General features: G+C 53.3%; 3 protein-coding genes across 7 annotated transcripts; 2 read left to right on the top strand and 1 right to left on the bottom strand.

Moving 5' to 3' along the window:
* The first annotated feature begins 19 nt into the window (after window positions 1–19).
* On the top strand, window positions 20–1616 carry LOC117645814 (protein FRG1 homolog). Its single transcript, XM_034386260.1, has 6 exons — window positions 20–218; window positions 459–541; window positions 630–755; window positions 844–1010; window positions 1082–1284; window positions 1374–1616. Exons 1-6 carry the CDS (start codon window positions 160–162, stop codon window positions 1519–1521), a joined length of 786 nt encoding a protein of 261 aa, XP_034242151.1. The 5' UTR covers window positions 20–159; the 3' UTR covers window positions 1522–1616.
* LOC117645813 (DCN1-like protein 4) lies at window positions 1597–4933 on the bottom strand. Of its 5 annotated transcripts, none has more exons than XM_034386255.1 (8): window positions 4816–4933; window positions 3787–3903; window positions 3563–3714; window positions 2804–2907; window positions 2551–2695; window positions 2364–2472; window positions 2074–2281; window positions 1597–1989 (listed from the first exon to the last, which is right to left on the bottom strand). In XM_034386255.1, exons 1-8 carry the CDS (start codon window positions 4816–4818, stop codon window positions 1901–1903), a joined length of 927 nt encoding a protein of 308 aa, XP_034242146.1. In that variant the 5' UTR covers window positions 4819–4933; the 3' UTR covers window positions 1597–1900. The 5 variants fall into 5 exon arrangements, with proteins under 5 accessions (XP_034242146.1, XP_034242147.1, XP_034242148.1 ...); XM_034386256.1 differs by lacking the exon at window positions 4816–4933 and adding an exon at window positions 4637–4788; XM_034386257.1 differs by lacking the exon at window positions 4816–4933 and adding an exon at window positions 4551–4569.
* Window positions 4934–5001: 68 nt separating this feature from the next.
* On the top strand, window positions 5002–7479 carry LOC117646302. The gene is given in 6 exon segments (XM_034387162.1): window positions 5002–5115; window positions 5207–5368; window positions 5454–5713; window positions 5856–6030; window positions 6110–6795; window positions 6798–7479. Coding segments are annotated over 5 exon segments (1707 nt in total). The 5' UTR covers window positions 5002–5115; window positions 5207–5231; the 3' UTR covers window positions 7247–7479.
* Window positions 7480–17019: the final 9540 nt, after the last annotated feature.

The raw sequence follows: 17019 nt of genomic DNA, 5'->3' as shown, positions 1-17019 counted from the left end.
CGTTTCGGTCGGCGGGCGACTGTCAGCTGTTGCCGTCAACAAACGCCCATCGACGTAAACATTACGACGCTCCCAGACAGTCGCGCAATATTTTACTTTATTTTAGTTATTGGGCCTTTGCCTTTTAGTATTGACGTACCTGAATGAACTAGGAAGACAATGGCTGACTACGGGAATGTCAGAACGAAAAAGCTGGTCTTTAAAGGCGAAAAGTCAAAGTATGTTGTCACCCAAGTAGCATAACCTATTACCCAGGATTTAGTATATTTCCAGACAAATCAAAGTTTATTCTGTCTCATCATCTCGCCAAAGCAAACAGAGATTCCCAAATATTTTTTCCGAAAATAGATCAGCTGCTGTAAAATTTGTTGTATTTCTGTGATGAGATTCTGTTAGGTGTGATGCTGTTTGAACGCTGTTCGAGTCAAATAATTTCAATGTCTTTGTCTTTGTCACAGGTCTAAAAAGCGCAAGCACAAGAAAGACAAAGCAGAGACTCAAGAAATTCGTGATCTTGTAGATGAAGATGCTGTCCAACATGGTCAGACTAGCTGTTCATGTATCCCATCATTGTGGATACTATAATGTCTTCATTTATACATTAAAATAAAATAATTTCTTTCTTTCAGGAGGGTGGCCGCATTGCAAAACGGTTCTGCAGATAACTGGTTCCATAGCGATTGAGTTTGGTAACCAGACCTACATTAAAGCCCTTGACAATGGGCTTTTCACTTTGGGTGCTCCCCATGATCATGGTATTGCAAGAAGTCAAAAATCTACTTAATTAAAAAATTTATGTACAGTATATCTATTTTGTCTCATTATGTTGTTCTATTTCGGTAGGTGATGGCCCTGCACCCGAAGAAATTCTCACCGCATTCCCTGTTAACGAGACTAAAGTAGCAATCAAATCAGGCTATGGAAAGTATTTACGAGTGGACTCTGATGGGGCTGTGACAGGACGTTCTGATGCTGTGGGTCCAATGGAACAGTGGGAACCTATTTTTGAAGTAAGTTCCTCATATTTGTAAGATAGTTGTAAATGACTTGTGTTCTAACTGGAGACTCTTGCCACTTGTAGGACGGGAAAATGGCGTTACTTAGTGCCACTGGGTGCTTCATGGCAGTAGATCCTGAAAATGATGATGTTGTTGCTACCAGCCGCAAAGTGGGGCCGAATGAAATCCTTAGAGTTCGATCAAGTGCGCCTCAAGACAACACTGGGGAGGAGGAAGGTCCTTCAGAAGAAAAGGGAAACATCGGAGATGTTGAAGAGAATTATGTGTAAGGATCTATCCATTTTACTTTATGTGGACTTATGTGACTTGTTGTTCCCTTTATCCTTGTACAACATCACATTTCTTTCTTTTAAGGCGGAAATTCCAGAAGTTCCAAGATAAGAAGTTGAGGATGGATACATCTGATAGGACCGTCTTGAAGAAGGCACGAGTTGAAGGTGATCTTCATGAGGCTCTCTTGGATAGAAGAAGCAAAATGAAGTCTGACAGATATTGTAAATGAGGAGAAGTTGCAGCAATTTACTGAAATAAATGAATTATAGTGTGTAACTAAAACATAGGTCTACAAACACTCAAATAAAGACAAATTTAAAATAATTTATTTGTCTCACAAAATATAGGAATTTGACAAACAGGACACATTTGTCGAATTAAGTAGACAGCAAAATGATAATCTAGCATAAAGGAGGGAAAATTTGATTCATTACAAAATTTGTTTAGATTTACAGGATGTTGTTTACCAACAGGCGCAATCACAAAGAACATGGCACCTTGCTAATTTGGGAAAGGCCCACAGTTATCGCCATATCACTTGTGCGCTCGTCATGTAGCGAAAGCACTATCACAACAGCCCAGTAGTAAAATATAGAAGGGTGTAGAAATCAACTTCCCTTACCAGAACTTGACCCTTTCCCAGTCTGCTCTCGTGCTGCTTTCAGCCACTCTACAAACTCATCCAACATCACAGGCCCTGTTTGGATAAACAAAACAAGTGATTATACTAACAATCTAAACACTATTTGACAAACAACATTTAAGTGTAGTGATGACTTACATGCTCCATCCACATCATAGTTCATTAGATCACTTTGAATGGAACGAGAAAACTCAAGGATATTACACCACTGATCCTTATTTATTACTTTGTACTTAGATTGTTCCAGAAAATTATTGAATTGGCTGTACAAGCTCCATTGCCGCCCCAAAAGTAACTGGAGCATAGCACGAGCTGTTTCCATATCCATACTACGTTGGTCTTTGTCCTGAACACAAACAATACAGGATTGGTTCACTACAAGAAGTAGGCAAATTCATAATTATAATTCACATTAGTGCATTTCTTACCCTTGCAAAATCATATGCATATCTGTAAATGCTTTTAAAAGTAGAGGGTTCATGTAGAAATGATTTGAGGTAGTCTAATTTATTCTGCACTTTGGTATGTGTGTCGCACCTGGAAATATGAATAAATGACTGATTTCAGAAACAGTCCATATTGTGACGGCAGAAGAGGGATAAAGCAAAGTCTTACTGTAACTCTGTTAGTCCTTTGGTCCACTCCTGCAAGGTGAAAAAGCCCATCTGTCGTGCATTCATTTTCCACGCCAGAACAAGCATGACTACATTTTCTGGTTCAACACCAATATCCTCACAAAATTTCTCCATACCTTCAGGACCTAAGGGAAAAACAAGGAAAAAAAATACACATTTTTAAAAAAAGTTGTTCATTGCTGACATATTAGTGATAGACAAACTGAAATGAATGAGATATTTTAGAGACTCACCTAGCGTGTCAGGGTCATCTGGAGTAGTATACTCCCGAAACCAAGCTATACATCTTTTTTGGCTGAAAGATGATATGTCTTCTGCCTTTGAATGGCGCCTAGTGCTGAAAAATAAAGGAAAGAAACACAAATAATAAGTTAGGGGGGTAAAAAATAAATCTTAACTGCACCAAAAAATACAAAATAAAATTAACACCACATTTGACAGAAATATATGTAGTAGATAAGTTTCATAACTGGCTTTCTCTAATCCTCTTCATCAAATTCTAGCTGAGATAACCTCACATCTGAGAAATATTTCATTGCATAGGTATTAACCCAAGGCAAAGGGCAACCTCAAACACAACTGAGCATACTGTAAAAAAAATCTTCCTACTTTCAATGAAAAGTAATATTAAACTAGTAAAATATTATTGGACCTCAAAGAAAATGTCAAGACACTGTTTGAAGGTAAATACCTATCCATGACAACCCTGACCCACAGATTACACTCACACAAACACAGCCACTCACTGGGCTTCTGGGCCCTACTGCTGCCAGCCAGGCTATTTATAACTCAGCCACCCAGTACCCTGCCACCTCCTCTATCTTAACCTCTACCTACCAAAGCACAAACTATTTGCTTCACAGCATAGAAAAAGTTATGGATCATTTGTTAAATAAATATTAAAAATTTTCAAATCAATTTCGGGAACGCAAGCTATGATAGAACATGAAAGAATAGTAAGAAAACTGAAGCAACAGACGACAGAAACTCACCTTGAGCTTGTGACACGCCTTTTACTACAATGCCTGTCATCATCACCTGGGCCCATGTCGGCAGCTGAGCGTCGCTTGCCTCGAGGCATGGCAATAGCGAACGCCCGTGGTGGTTCTAGCCTTCTGGACCCGTCTCTTGGGTTATCGTAATCCTGTTAGGAAACACTTAAAATTGGAAACAACGCTGAGTTCAAATCATAAGGAAAATAATTTTTCAAAATTACCTGAAATGGTTCACAATTTATGAATTGATGGAATGTGAAATTGCTTTGTTGATCCGTTTTGAAAGAGGTGATGTGACAAGGAGGAGAAATTCTTCTAGTCTTCAAGAGACATTTTACCTTAAGACAGAGACAAAGCAATGATTTGATGAGTTTCTCTACTCAAGTAGATGGTAACAACATAACTATGGGCTTGAACATTATTGATTAAAGCCATAAAAGGTTGGTAAATGCCTTATTAATATTATTATAAGGAATGAGTCTTCACCTAAGAGAAAAATTTGCTCTCTAATAAAAAATAGGAAGTGATCACATGAAAATTTGTTAAGTTAAAAACAATGAGACTATTTTAGGAATGTGAAGCAAATAATTTAAGACACTTTGTCTGAGATAAGCTATGGGAAATCAGAGGTAAAGTTTAAGATGAAATGAGTGAGCATATGTAATGTTCACTCATAAGGTAGGTGCCAAAATGCACATTGCTAAATGAAAGAAATGGTGAAGTAGAATTTCTTAGCAGCACTGATGGTGTTAGGCTTGAGAATGAGGATCATAACCTAAAATTATCTGGGGACTTTGCAAATGCACAAGGCGTGGCCCGACTCTATTTTATAGGGCCAGCTACTCCAGGAAACAATTTATACACTTTGAAAACGAAAAATTCGGAGAAGATGCAAAATACATCACAATGAAAACAAAGCTTGTACTGCAATAGTTGATAAGGACGAGCTAGAGTAACAGAAATTGGAAAGTAAGAGACAACTAACGTGTACGCTACTTCTGAGGTGGTACGAATATTACGAAACACAAAAGTCGGATCATAAACTATGGGTAATGAGTCATAAAAACTGACTTGTAGTTGGAAAACTTGGTCAACAGCTTCACGAAAGTGAAGAGGATGGGCAAGCGGTGCACGAAAGGGTTAGCAAAGCCTAGACACATCCCGAATTTCAGACCGCGCTCAAAACGAGAGATAAGACACAGCGAAACGATTCCTATCGAAATCAGACTAATGAATCACACTCAAATAACCATAAATTGCGTGTTTAGTCCTCCAGATGAAGTCCTGCCGTGGCCGTGGGCAATGAATGTGTCAAGTGGAGATTCGAAAACAAATGAAAGAAGATTGGAAAGGAGGGGGAGGGGGAGGCAGGGGGAATGCGGGGGTGGTTGGAAAGGGAAACGCTGTGGGCGCGGTGCACGGAGTATCGACGGCGACGGCCTCGCCGTCGACCGCCGTCGACTGCGCGCGCGCGCGGCGAGCGGAGATACTCCTTGCAGGCGCCACAATGTTTTGAACCAAACCTACCCAACGCGCTGGAGGTTAACTTTGTAAGTTAAGGCCCTTTCTTACCAGTCGTTTTACTCGTGCCACCATTATCATGTCATCTTATTGGTCTACTCGAAACTCTTATTGAAACAGGGGGACTTTACCGTGTAAAGCCGACATGTCGAAGGAGCGCATATACAGTGTGACAAAGGCAGACATCAAATGTTGTGCTAAAAACTGTACCACCAATGAAGCTGACAGATATTTCTTCACTTTTCCTCCATGTGATGTAACAGATGAAAAAAGTATTGAGCGGTAAGATTTGCTCTCTGTCTAGCTGGTAACTCATTGCACTTGCACTGTCTCTGTGCTAGCGCTAATTCAATTTTCTTATTCACAGATGTCGCTCCTGGGTCAGAAACACTGGCAATATTGATCTACTGAAATGTAAATCTAGTGAGTTGGCTGGTAAATTTTACTTGTGCTGTCACCATTTTGCTGACTGGACTGCTGTCTACAACAACGATGGCAGCCAACGATACATAGCCGCTGATGCAGTGCCAACCATTTTTGATTCTCAGCCTCTAAGCAAGAAACAGTTGAAACCTTTTCCTGTGACCCCTCAATCATCAGAAGAATCAGATGAACGAGATGAACCAGGTGACTCATTCAATAATTGTGATATGTACCCATTAGGGTGAACCAGAATTCACAGTTCGTTATCGTGCATTCTGTAAATATCAAATGTAACCTACTGCTCATCTATATTTTTTCATCTATTTTTTATTTCCACTTTAATCAGATATAAGCTTGGATATCCCTCTTCCTGAAAGTATAGACTGTGTTGAGAAAGATACAAATGGTGATCCGATACCTGAGCCTGAGCCAGACCGAGCACGTGTTGCTCCCACTCTTGATCATCTTGAATCAATAAAAACTGAGACAGATGATACCAATGTGAACAATGGTGATACAAGGTATTAATGATAGGAATAGTTTTAAATGTAAGGATTTTATTGTATATTTTACTAATGTTTTGTTACATTTCTATTGTAGAAATTCTGAAGCTCAGGTGTCAAAACAAAACAAGAGTTCTTCCGAATCTGAAAATTTCCAAGTGGATTCAAGCCCGACGGTAAAAAAGAACTCAGTCAAGAAAAAGAAATCCTCAATAGAGAAACCATCTTCTAGACCCTCACGGAAAGCAAAGCAGGATGCAGTTAACAGGATAAGCAAACAATTCATTCCCGCCAAAGATTCTGAAGATTCTAATCCTCAAAATTCCCCTGAAGAGGTTGACAAAAATGCACAGAATCTCTCTAAGTCTCCCAACGGCATTGCCAATACTAACTCTGAAAATCCACCTCCCAAAAAATTAATTCTGTCAACCTCATCAATGTCACCAGAAAGAGCCTCTGCTAAATATAGGATTGTCTCTAAAGATGTAGTCTCAAAACTTGGAACTGTAGTGTCGTTGAAGCCTTCTCCCGTAGTATCAAATAATTTTGAGGAGCGTAGGAAAAATATGACTGTACTTCAAGAGCCTGGATCAAAATCAAAGCAAGATCAGCAGATTCACTTAATTGTTTCACCGCCACCAGTGTCTCAGGCTTATCTTAGTACGGAGTCCATGGGCTTAAGATCGATTCTTCCAAAACCTAGCAATGTTTCATCATTTATTGATAAACCTCCCATTACTGCTTTCAATTTAATAACTGTGCCAAGAATAGATAGAAATTTCACCCTGATTCTTTTGATAGTGTGACACCTATTGCAAGGTCATCTTCTACTCAAACAGAAACAAAGAGCTCTGAACGATTTGTTCTTAAAATATTAGATTGTGACAGTAAGTTATCTGTCTTTACAGGGCTACCTTCATATGATGTGTTAGATAAAATAACGGATGCTACACTTAGAATGGTAATACGTAACAAGACAACAATCAGTGACATTGAGCCAACTATGCGGTTGTGGATTATGTTAACGTGTACGAAGTTCATGCTTGGTATTTCTACTGAAGCACTGTCTGTCATGTATGACCTTTCTATAGATGAATGCCAAAAAGTTGTTGAAAAGACAAGCCTCTTTTTAAGGAAAACTTTGTCATTGCCTGACTGCCAAAAATATGTGTTTATGATACCCAATCAAGTTTTAAATGGTATAGCTGACTTTTCAGACTCAATGATAAGCTAAAGCTTCGTCTTGTTGAAAAGTTATTCCAGGTCTAGTATTTTTAATTTAATGACCTCGAATTTTAACTTGTATTATCTCTCACCTCTCAATTATTTTGGTTTTAGAAAGCAAATATTGATAGCTAGTTTTTTTTATCTTATTTTTCCTACAATTTTTTTTGTTGTGTTTTCCAATGAAGTTTTGTACCTTTTGATATCTCCATTCTTCTTGGCATTAAATATGTTTTGTAGTGAGTCCATTGTGTTATTAAACTATGTACATTTGTCTAACATCTTTGACATAATTACCTGACACCCATATTCATTAGCAGTCTATCACCAAATCCATACCCAGCCTCCAGAATAGGAAGGGGGACTCCCCGGTAGGCGGCCCACGCCTAGAGCGCTCCTTCGGCGCGAAGAATTCAATTCGTCGTGCCCGGTCCGGCCCGCGCAGCTGACCGACAGGGCTGGACTCTAGTCCACTGTAGGACGCTACCCCAGCACTCGCTGAGCCTTGGGCGGCCTTACGCCGTGCCGGCCCTACGCCTAGGTTCTGTGGCATAGGGTCCTCCTGGCGCTCCTGCGGGGCCCGGCGGCGTGCGTCGGAGACGTCGGGGACCCTCCGGCGGAGACTTGGAGACTGGCCGACTCGGCGCGGACGCAGAGCGCAGAGCAACGCGGAGCAACGGGGGCGGAGCGGAGCAGGCGGAGCGGCTCAGTCTGCGTCGGTCCTCGGTCCCCGTAGGTCGGACCTGCTAGATCCCCGCAGCAGCAGCGCCGGCACCGCCCCTCGAGCGGCAAGGCGAGCGAAGCGCCGAGCGCCGCGGCGCGCAGCAAGGCCGGCGAGGCCAGCAAGGCCACCCCCACGGCGCCAAGCACGGCGCCCCGACCGCCCCGACCGCGCCAGGCCCAGGCTGCCCCAGACGCCGCGCGCCACCAAATCCGCTGGACGTACCGGACACACCGCCCCGCGACGCCACGCGACGCCACGCGACGCCACGCGACGCCACGCGACGCCGGTCACACCTTGCTGGTCACGCCTAGGCGGTCACGCGCGTTCGCCGCTCGCGTCGGCGAGTCCCGCGGCGGCCGCCCCCGCCAGCACTGACCTCCTCAAAGCAGTGCGCCGCCGTCCCCAGAGGCCAGCCGTCGAGTCGCCCCACGGTGGTGCTATGAGTGACAATGAGCGATTTTGAACAGCAGCAACGAGTGTCTCTGTGCGGCGCGTCCGAGACGTGGCAGTGACGGGAGTGACAATGCGCGCGTAGCCCGGAGGTTCAGCGTGACAGTGTGACAGCAGCAGCATGCCGCCGCGACGCCCCGGACCTGCCTTCGCGTCCGCCCTGCTGGCCTGCGCCTTGGCGGCCTTGGCCTGCGCTGCGGTGGCCGGTAAGCACCGAGGACGGCAAGGACTGCAAAGGAGTAGACGACCCCGTCATTAATTTCACTCGCAACGCGGCCGAGCCCAGCGACTCGCAGGGGGAACGGGGAGCAGCTTTCTGCACTACTGTACTTTGGCAACCTTGTGAGCAAACGGTTAATCTGCGACGCACCTGTGAATAAGCTCGCTTACCGCGCAGCGCGCACCGCGCGCGGGTTACACCTCCAGAAAGAACCGCGGCGGGGAAAAGAAGTCGGGTAAGCCGATGAGCCCGCGATGCCAAAGGATCTCTCTCTCTTTCTCTCTGTCGCGCTCGTGGGGCGTTCCGGAGGGGCGCGAGAGAGACGGCGGCGAGACGATCCTTCGGAGTCCGGCGGCGCAGCCTCGGCGGCCCGAAACCCGAGCCGAGGCCGCCGAGGCTGCGCCGCCGGATCTGCATACGACGAGACGGCCTCCATGGCGACGACGGCGTGCTCTGGACAGAGCCGTCCGGATGTGCAGCCGGACGGGGATCCCCGTCAAGGCGGTGCAGTGCGGCGTGGCGGAGCGGCGCTGGCGGAGGCGAGCCGACGCCACTGACGCCGTGCTGCGCGGTCAAGGCGAAGGTCGTTGTTTCTCTGGGGGCGGGGCGAGGTGTGGCGGGGCGGTGTGGGGCGGGGCTGCTGGGAACTCCTCCCCGCGGGACAGTTTGGGGAGGGCGCTGAACTGCTGGAATGTGTGTTGGGCTGCGGTGGTGTTGGGGTTGAGAGTACTGAGGGTCACAGCACACTCAGCGACGCGGTGCGAAATAAAATTTGTAGGGCCGGCTGAGATTGAATGCCACCACCCCATCAAGGGCTAGAAGCCGCGCCCCCACCCTCACCTCGGAGTCGCTTAGTGTTTGTCCCTTCCATTGGCACCAACACGTGTTTGATTCGGACCCGCTGTTAAATGACCGTAGAACCCCAAACGTGTCTATGGCTATGTCTGCCCGTGTTCGCCCGTGTCCACGGCAGTCCACGGACAGCCCTTCCCGGCCCACTGTAGGTGCGTGCCGCCCACATCCAGGAAGGGGCGCCCAGGCAACAGGTTTCAATGCAGCCGCCGCCGTCAAAGCGCGCGGCCTGACGAAGTGCCAGGCGGTCGTTACGTCATGAGTGAATCTCTTAGCGGTGTCCGCCCTGCCTTTGGCCTGCCTTGGCCTGCCGTGGCGTGCCGTGGCGTGCGGCAACCGGAAGGAAGGATGCTCCACCCCGAGTCGGAGTCGGTGGGCGGTGGGCTCGGTCAGAAGCCAAGCCACCGAGCCGCGGCCTAGAGAGGGACAGCGAGGGGGAGAGAGGGAGAGAGAGAGAGAGCGGGGGCTCAGGCCGACTGAAGCACCTCGGATTGCTGAGCCCTGCTGCTCGGTTTTGTCTTATTACCACCCAGTGCCTGGGCTGCTCTGGGCTAAGGCCTGGGGCCTTGGTCGGGGCGGTGCGGGGCGCGGCGGGGCGCGGAAGAGACACCGGAAGTGAGAGGGATGGACCGGCAGGGTGCGCGGGGCGGCGGGGGCGGGGCTGCGGCCGAGTTCGCGTGCGTTTACGGAAACGACCCCTGAGGGTTGCGGCAACACGCCGCCAGTAGAGTCGGCATGCCGTCGCTCCGTCTCTCTCGCTCCGATTCGGCTCTCCCCTCGAACGCGAGAGAGACGGGGCGACGAAAGAGCCCTGTTCGGAATCCGCCCGCAGCGCAGCCCGTCGCACGCAAAGCCAGGCGGGCCGCTCTCTTTAGGAAGGCTGTAAACGACTTTGTTGATGCCTTCAGGGAGGTTTCCAACTTTTCTTTCCTTGACACTTTAATATTCATGTGTGCCTGTTGTTGTTGCCGACGGGGGAGGAATGCCGAGGCGGCCCTCCCTTGCAACATGTGTGTGTGTGAGTGTGTGTGTGTGAGTTTGCGCGCTGCCGACTCGACGGAAAAAGAATGCGGCAAGGGCTGTGGCGTGTTGTGGGTGTATAGACACTAGGAGATAGTGTCATCGAGATTCTCATCTGGTTGTATCTCTCGCGCCTCCCGCGCCTCTCGCGCCGTACCGCTCCGCTGACTGGTCCAGCGGCAGCGGCTTTCGTCGCTCTGTCTCTCTCGCTCTCATGGGCCCGCGGCCCGTCCGGGGGTGTGTGACGCACGGCCACGTGGTGGGTAGGCCAACCCGCAGACGGGCTTCCCACCATCACCATGCACGCCATGCACCTGCTGCGCCTGCACTGCTCTGACTCTCTCCCTGCTCCCTGTACTCCTGACTGCAAACACAGCGCGGGCCGGCCTGTGGCGCCAGGCGGCACTCTCTCTCTCGCACCCACGGGGCGTCGCGAAGGGGCGCGCGCGCGTGAGAGAGAGACAGTGGTGCGGTAGCGAGGCTTATCAGCGCAGATAGGGCGGCAGACGCGAGCTAATTCGCCTGCACCTCCACAGCCTCCAGTGGCACGGCGGGCACGGCGGGCACGGCGGCGGGCCTCTGGGCTGCGTAACTCTGCCGCCGATTGCACTGCCACGAAAGCGAATCCGCCGGGGAGGGGGGGGGGGCTGCGCCGGCTCCAATTGCCGCCACGTGCCCCTCTAGACCCCACCGAGCCCCGCCGGGCCCCGCTAGCCCCGCTAGCCCCGCTAGGCCGGAGCGTCCACAGTGTCCACACAGAGTCCGTCGGCGCGCGTGCTCAACTTGTCAATTGAGTTTGTCACCATTTGTCAAATTGGTTTGATTCTTCCCAGTGACTCCACTGCCACGGGCCGATGATTGGGCCCCGGAACGATCTGTCCGTCCGTCCGTCTGTCAGTCTCTCTCTCTCTCTCTCTCTCTCTCTCTCTCTCTCTCTCTCTGCTCCCCGCAATCCTCCACGGCGCGGCGCTGCTCACAGACAGCCGGTAAAAATAGCGGCGCGGTAAATATTTGAGGTGCGCCTCAGATGAAGAAGGGAGTCGGTGCGGTTCTGCCTAGTCTGACTCGGCGTCGCCCCGTCGCCCCGTCGCCCCGTCGCCCCGTCGCCCCGTCGCCCCGTCGCCCCGTCGCCCCGTCGCCCCGTCCCTCTCGCACCGCGACGGGACGCCCCGCGAGTGCGAGGGAGACAGAGCGTGGCGGCGTTGGGCGGCGTGCCCCAGGTCCGCGGCACACGACAATCTCGCCCAATGTAGCGAAAGCGAGTCTGAGGGCGGCGCGGGAAATGTGGAGCGTCTCGAGAAAGACAAGAAGAACTTTAATTAAATCAAAAACAAAAACAACAAGTGGAGCCCGTCGAGCCGTGAGCCGGCGCTCACTTCCCCCTGGAAGCGACATGGCCAACCCCAACCCAACCCCAACCCAACCCCAACCCAACCCCAACCCAACCCCAACCCAACCCCAACCCAACCCCAACCCCCAAACCCCCAACCCAACCCCAACCCAACCCCAACCCAACCCCAACCCAACCCCAACCCAACCTCAACCCAACCCCAACCCAACCCCCAAACCCCAAACCCCCAAACCCCAACCCCAACCCAACCCCAACCCAACCCCAACCCAACCCCAACCCACCCCAACCCAACCCCAACCCAACCCCAACCCAACCCCAACCCAACCCCAACCCAACCCCAACCCAACCCCAACCCAGCCCCAACCCAACCCCAACCCTACCCCCAAACCCCAACCCCAACCCAACCCCAACCCCCACCGCACCGCACCGCGCTCGGTTGTAGGTCGGGATGGGCGGCATCCCGACGTCCCCCCACAAGATTAGTCATCCAACGATCGTAAATCTCATCCTTTTTTTGTCTCTGCATATTCTCCCCCGCCTCTCTCCCTCCCCCCTCTCTCTTTCTGTCGCGCTCTCGTGAACGGAAGTTGTGACCCGAGTCCCCTCATCCCGCATGCTGCCATGCTGCTGTGCTACTGGGGGTGCCGAAGGCCAGTCAATTCCATGCTCCGCGTGCGTGCCGTGCGCGCCGTGCGCCCGGCGCGGATGCAGGGGGAGGGGGTTGTGGCGACGACGGGGGTGCGGCCTCCCTGAAGGCGGAGAAGCAGCCTGCAAGGCAGGCAGAGAGGCACACTTATTGGCTGCTGTAGGTAGGCAACGTTTTGCCATTCACACAAATAGACACCCCGAATCCGAATCCGCCACCGTGCGTGCGGGGCGGCGCGGGGCGGCGCGGGGCGTGCGGTGTCCGCGCCACTCACGAGTCATAAAGGCGAGGGACGCGAACACCAACTGTACGGCGATGGCGCGGCGGAACCATCCGGAAATTACGCGTCCACCGCAAACCCGAGCGCGGCCGAAGCTCTCTGTGTGTGGGTGTGTGTGCTGGCGGCCTGGGACGCGCGGCGTGCCGTGCCGTGCCGTCTGCGTCGAGACCGCCGAGACGCACACGGGATGCAAACAGACACCCCTGGTGCCCCTGGTCACCATGGCGACCCGCCGCAGCCTCCGCAGCCTCCGCAGCCGCCAGGGTCCAGCCCATGCTTCCAGGCTTCCAGGCGAGGGGTCCTGGACGCCCCGCCCCGCCGACGGCGGCGATGAGGCAGGCTCAGACCCCCAGACAGACCACTCCACTCCAGTGCGGCGCCGCAGCCTGCGCAGCCTCAGCCCGCAGCCTCCATTATGCCAGGAAGACACAAAGCCGGCGAGTCCAAGACAACAAGGCGACGGACTGAATAAAACGAAAATAAATAATGAGAAACTTTGCTCATCACTCGAAAATCTACTTCATTCTGCTCCGCGGCGCCGCGGCGCCCCGGCGCGGCGGTGGCTGTCTGTCAAGGGCAGCGCTGGCTGGCCGCCGCGCCGCCGCGCCGGGCCCGAGAAAACAGAAACAAGCAGAAAGGGGTCGCGGGGTCTCGAAACTCTGTTTTAAATCGGTCGGGGCGCGGCAGACGCGGCGCGTCAGCAAATCGGACGGGGTGAGTGGCGATGACTCCCCCTCCCCTCCCCTCCCCCCACATCGGCTGCCAACACCGCTGACATGTTCGACGGAGGCATTTCGGGGCCCGCGACGAGTCAGGGCGACGCGTCGCCACGCCACGCCGCCACGCCCGCGGGCTGAGGCTGACTTTCCCCGTCTCTCTCGGGCCTGCGCGAGACGCGCCATGAGAGGGAGAGGGACAGACTGGTTGGGTGCGAGCCCCCGCCCCCCGCCCCCGCTGTGCTGCGGGAACCCCTCCTAGAACGGCTTGCCCGGCTTGCCTACCTCCTCGTGGGGTCCAGCGCCGCGTCCAGCGCCGTCCAGGACCCTCCGGGACGCCGACGACGGAAGCGAGTCGTTGTTGGCGCGCCGCGTCATCGTCTCTTTCTCCGCGTCACGGCCGGACAGGCGGTGCCACAGTGGGCCAGAAGACCGGTGGAGGCGGCAAAAATTCTAGACGCGTTTTGAGCTCCAGTGTCGCTAAATGGGACTCTAACCGAACGTGTGATCCCACCAATGGATTCCTCGTACGGAGAGCAATCCATTGGTGGGGTCACAAGGTCGGTTCGAGTCCCATCTAGCGACACTGGAGCTCAAAACGCGTCTAGAATTTTTGCCACCTCCGCCGGTCTTCTGGCCCGGTGCGGTGCGACGCCCCGTCCGGCCGGACGGCATGTTTGGAGAAAATGGGAGAAAATGACTCACGCCGTGCCACGTTTTCCTCGTTTTCCTCTCATTCGAAGCAGGACGTCACAACAAGTCACAAGCAGAAAGTGACGCGCGGCGCGGCGTGGCGCAGCGTGCCCGGCGGCGGCACAATCAAGAGACACTTGTGCGCCTCTGGAGCGCTGGAGTCTGCAGCCTGCTTCTCCCCGGGGCACGTGCGCTGGAGCTGGAGCAGCTGGAACACGCGTGGGCGGATGGCGGACGGCCGACGCGCGGCATCACTTCCAGGAAGCGTTTTGTATCCATTGCGACCAGCCAGGACCAGCGCGCGCCTGCCGCGCCCTACCGCCGCGGGGCTGCGTGCTTTGCTGCTGTGTACCAGTCCGGGACGCGGCGGGACGCGCCGGGACGGGGACTTCTTAGCCTCCAACAGGGCGATAATGCAGTGCAAATCAGATTGGCCTCGCCTTGTGCCCCGCTTGCCCCGCTTGCCCCGCTTGCCCCGCTTGCCCCGCTTGCCCCGCTTGCCCCGCTTGCCCCGCTTGCCCCGCTTGCCCCGCTTGCCCCGCTTGCCTCAGTTCCGGGGGTGGCGGCGGTGGCGGCGTTGGCGGGGTGGACGCGGCCTGGGGCGTGCAGCCCGTGCAGCCGCCTGCTTCCAAAGGCTTCCAAAGGCGATCGCTGTCTCTCTCGCACCTTTGACGCCTTGCGGCTTTGCGACACGAGTGCGACAGAGACAGAGCGACGCAACGGTCCTGCGGGTCCAGACGGCAGTGGATGCGTAGCAGCTGCTATCGGCGGCGCTGGAATGGTACGTGGGGATTATCTCAGGCCTGGCTGGCTGGCTGGCGGGCTGGCTGGCTGGCTGGCTGGCTGGCTGGCCCACCGGGTCCGCCTTTGATGACGGCAATTTGTCTGTCTGCAGCGTGGCAGCGAATACGGCTTCTTTACTGCCTTGTCATCCGGCCAAAGGAGCCAATAGGATGGGACGCGTTTATGTGTTCGTTTGCATCATTGACGAGGCGGCGAGACGCTTCTGTGTGTCTGTGTGTGTGTGTGTGTGTGCGCGCCCGTCAGTGCGTGCCTGTGTGTGTTTTGGCCCGCGACTCGTTTTGACACAAGCAGGCCGGCGACATGTGAAAAATGTGTCTTTCGACACGAAGCCCCTCTCCATCACTCAGTTACAATGGCCGCCGCAATCGTCCGTCAACCGCGCGCGATACACTCTCACTCACTCACTGTCTCTTTCCCTCTCACTCACGCACTCACGCACGCTTCAACGTTTCCGGAGCGTTCCCTCGGCCAATGTAATTGCCCGTGAAATTTGCCCTATTTCCGTGTGGAGCTCCACGGGCAACCAGGGCTGCTCGCCGCGCAGTCGATATCACTCACCTCGTGGTTTCGCGCCTCGCCCTCGCGCTCTCACTCTCTCTCTCTCACTCACCTTGTGGTTCGCGCCTCACCCTCGCTCTCGCACTCTCTCTCTCACTCACCTTGCGGTTCACGCCTCGCTCTCTCTCACTCGCCCACGACCTTCCGCCAGCCTGCTCTGGAAAAGGGACACGTTCTGACTTTCAGTACACAGCCCACTTGACAGCACGGGTGCATTACCAGAACCTCGACGACGACGCCGCGCTTGGGTCTGCGTTCGCCCGCCCGCGTCTGTGTTGGTGTGCATGTGCATGTGTGTGTGTGTGTGTGTGTGTGTGTGTGTGTGTGTGTGTGTGTGTGTGTGTCGGTCAGGGGTGTGGTGAGGAAGGTGTAAATATGGCCGGGTGTTTGGGGGAGGGGGCCTAAAGGGCAGAGCGCGGGGCTAACTCTGGCCCCGTTTTTCCGCGTGCGTGCGTGTGTGACTGTGTGTGACTGTGTGAGACTGTGTGCGTGCGCCCTTGGGCTGGCGGGGCTGGCGGGGCTGGCGGGGCGCGGGCAGCATGATGTATGGCCAGACGTTCCGTCGATGGCCGATACGACTGCCGTCCGATTGGCCGTCCCAGACTCGAGACTCTGAGACTCGAGACTCGGCACTCGGTCCGGAGCTCTAATGTCCGGAGAAAGGAGGGGCGAAGAAAAAAACAAACCCACCTCACTGTCGACTGATTTCGAGGGCCGCCTTCGTCGCTCTGTCTCTCTCGCACCTATACGGGACGCCCCACGAGTGCGAGAGAGACAGAGCGACGAAGGCGGCCCTCGGAATCAGTCGACTGCGGAGACTTTGGCGCTGCCCCACGCGACCCGTTTCTGCCCCTTTGGCCACTTTGGCCCTTTTTGGACCTTTTACCTGGCACCCGTTAAAAATATTTTTATTTTTCACAGTGGGGGAAAAACAGACTTCTTGATGCAATGCACGTGTGCGTGCGTGCGTGTGTTTGCGTGTGTACTGTGAGCTTCCGCACGCGCGGCGCGCTCCAAAGAGTGTAAGGGCGGTGTAGGGCGCCACGCTTGTTTGGCGGAGCAGGAGAATATTCGCCGACTCATCATCGTTTCATCAGTATCATCACGCGAAAAAAAAAGGAAAGGAAAAAGATAGAGAGAAAAGAAGGATGGAACACACGCGCGCGGGACGGCACGGCGTGGGCATGAAAGGGTGCGAGCACGGCGAGCACGGCTAGGGGCGCGACAAAGGCACAGCGGCACAGCCAGGCAGCCCGGTCCGCTGCAGCCAGCCACCGGTGGAAGGGGGAGGACGCCCATAGAACGGCCAGCGCGCCCAGCACGCCCCGCCAAGCGCGATATTTGCACGGCGACGGCAAAACAGTGGCCAAAACATCTCCCGGCGGCACCGTCACGGCGCCGTCAGAGGATGCGGCGGCGGCGGCGGCCCTTACAGTGACGCGTCGGGCGGGGAGCGCGTCAAGCACCGG

This window comes from Thrips palmi, unplaced genomic scaffold (assembly GCF_012932325.1).
Source record: "Thrips palmi isolate BJ-2018 unplaced genomic scaffold, TpBJ-2018v1 HiC_scaffold_19, whole genome shotgun sequence".
NCBI lineage: Eukaryota > Metazoa > Arthropoda > Insecta > Thysanoptera > Thripidae > Thrips > Thrips palmi.
This window is presented reverse-complemented; position numbering and strand designations above follow the sequence as displayed.

What these genes read in the sequence shown, in the direction of transcription:
- LOC117645814 (XM_034386260.1), top strand. Translation starts at nt 160, where the DNA reads ATGGCTGACTACGGGAATGTCAGAACGAAAAAGCTGGTCTTTAAAGGC. An exon ending in TTTAAAGGCGAAAAGTCAAA is followed by an intron (nt 219 to 458) that starts GTATGTTGTCAC and finishes TCTTTGTCACAG; the next exon opens with GTCTAAAAAGCGCAAGCACA. An exon ending in GGGTGCTCCCCATGATCATG is followed by an intron (nt 756 to 843) that starts GTATTGCAAGAA and finishes CTATTTCGGTAG; the next exon opens with GTGATGGCCCTGCACCCGAA.
- LOC117645813 (XM_034386255.1), bottom strand. An exon ending in AGATGACCCTGACACGCTAG is followed by an intron (nt 2,696 to 2,803) that starts GTGAGTCTCTAA and finishes TTTTTCCCTTAG; the next exon opens with GTCCTGAAGGTATGGAGAAA. An exon ending in AAAGGACTAACAGAGTTACA is followed by an intron (nt 2,473 to 2,550) that starts GTAAGACTTTGC and finishes TCATATTTCCAG; the next exon opens with GTGCGACACACATACCAAAG.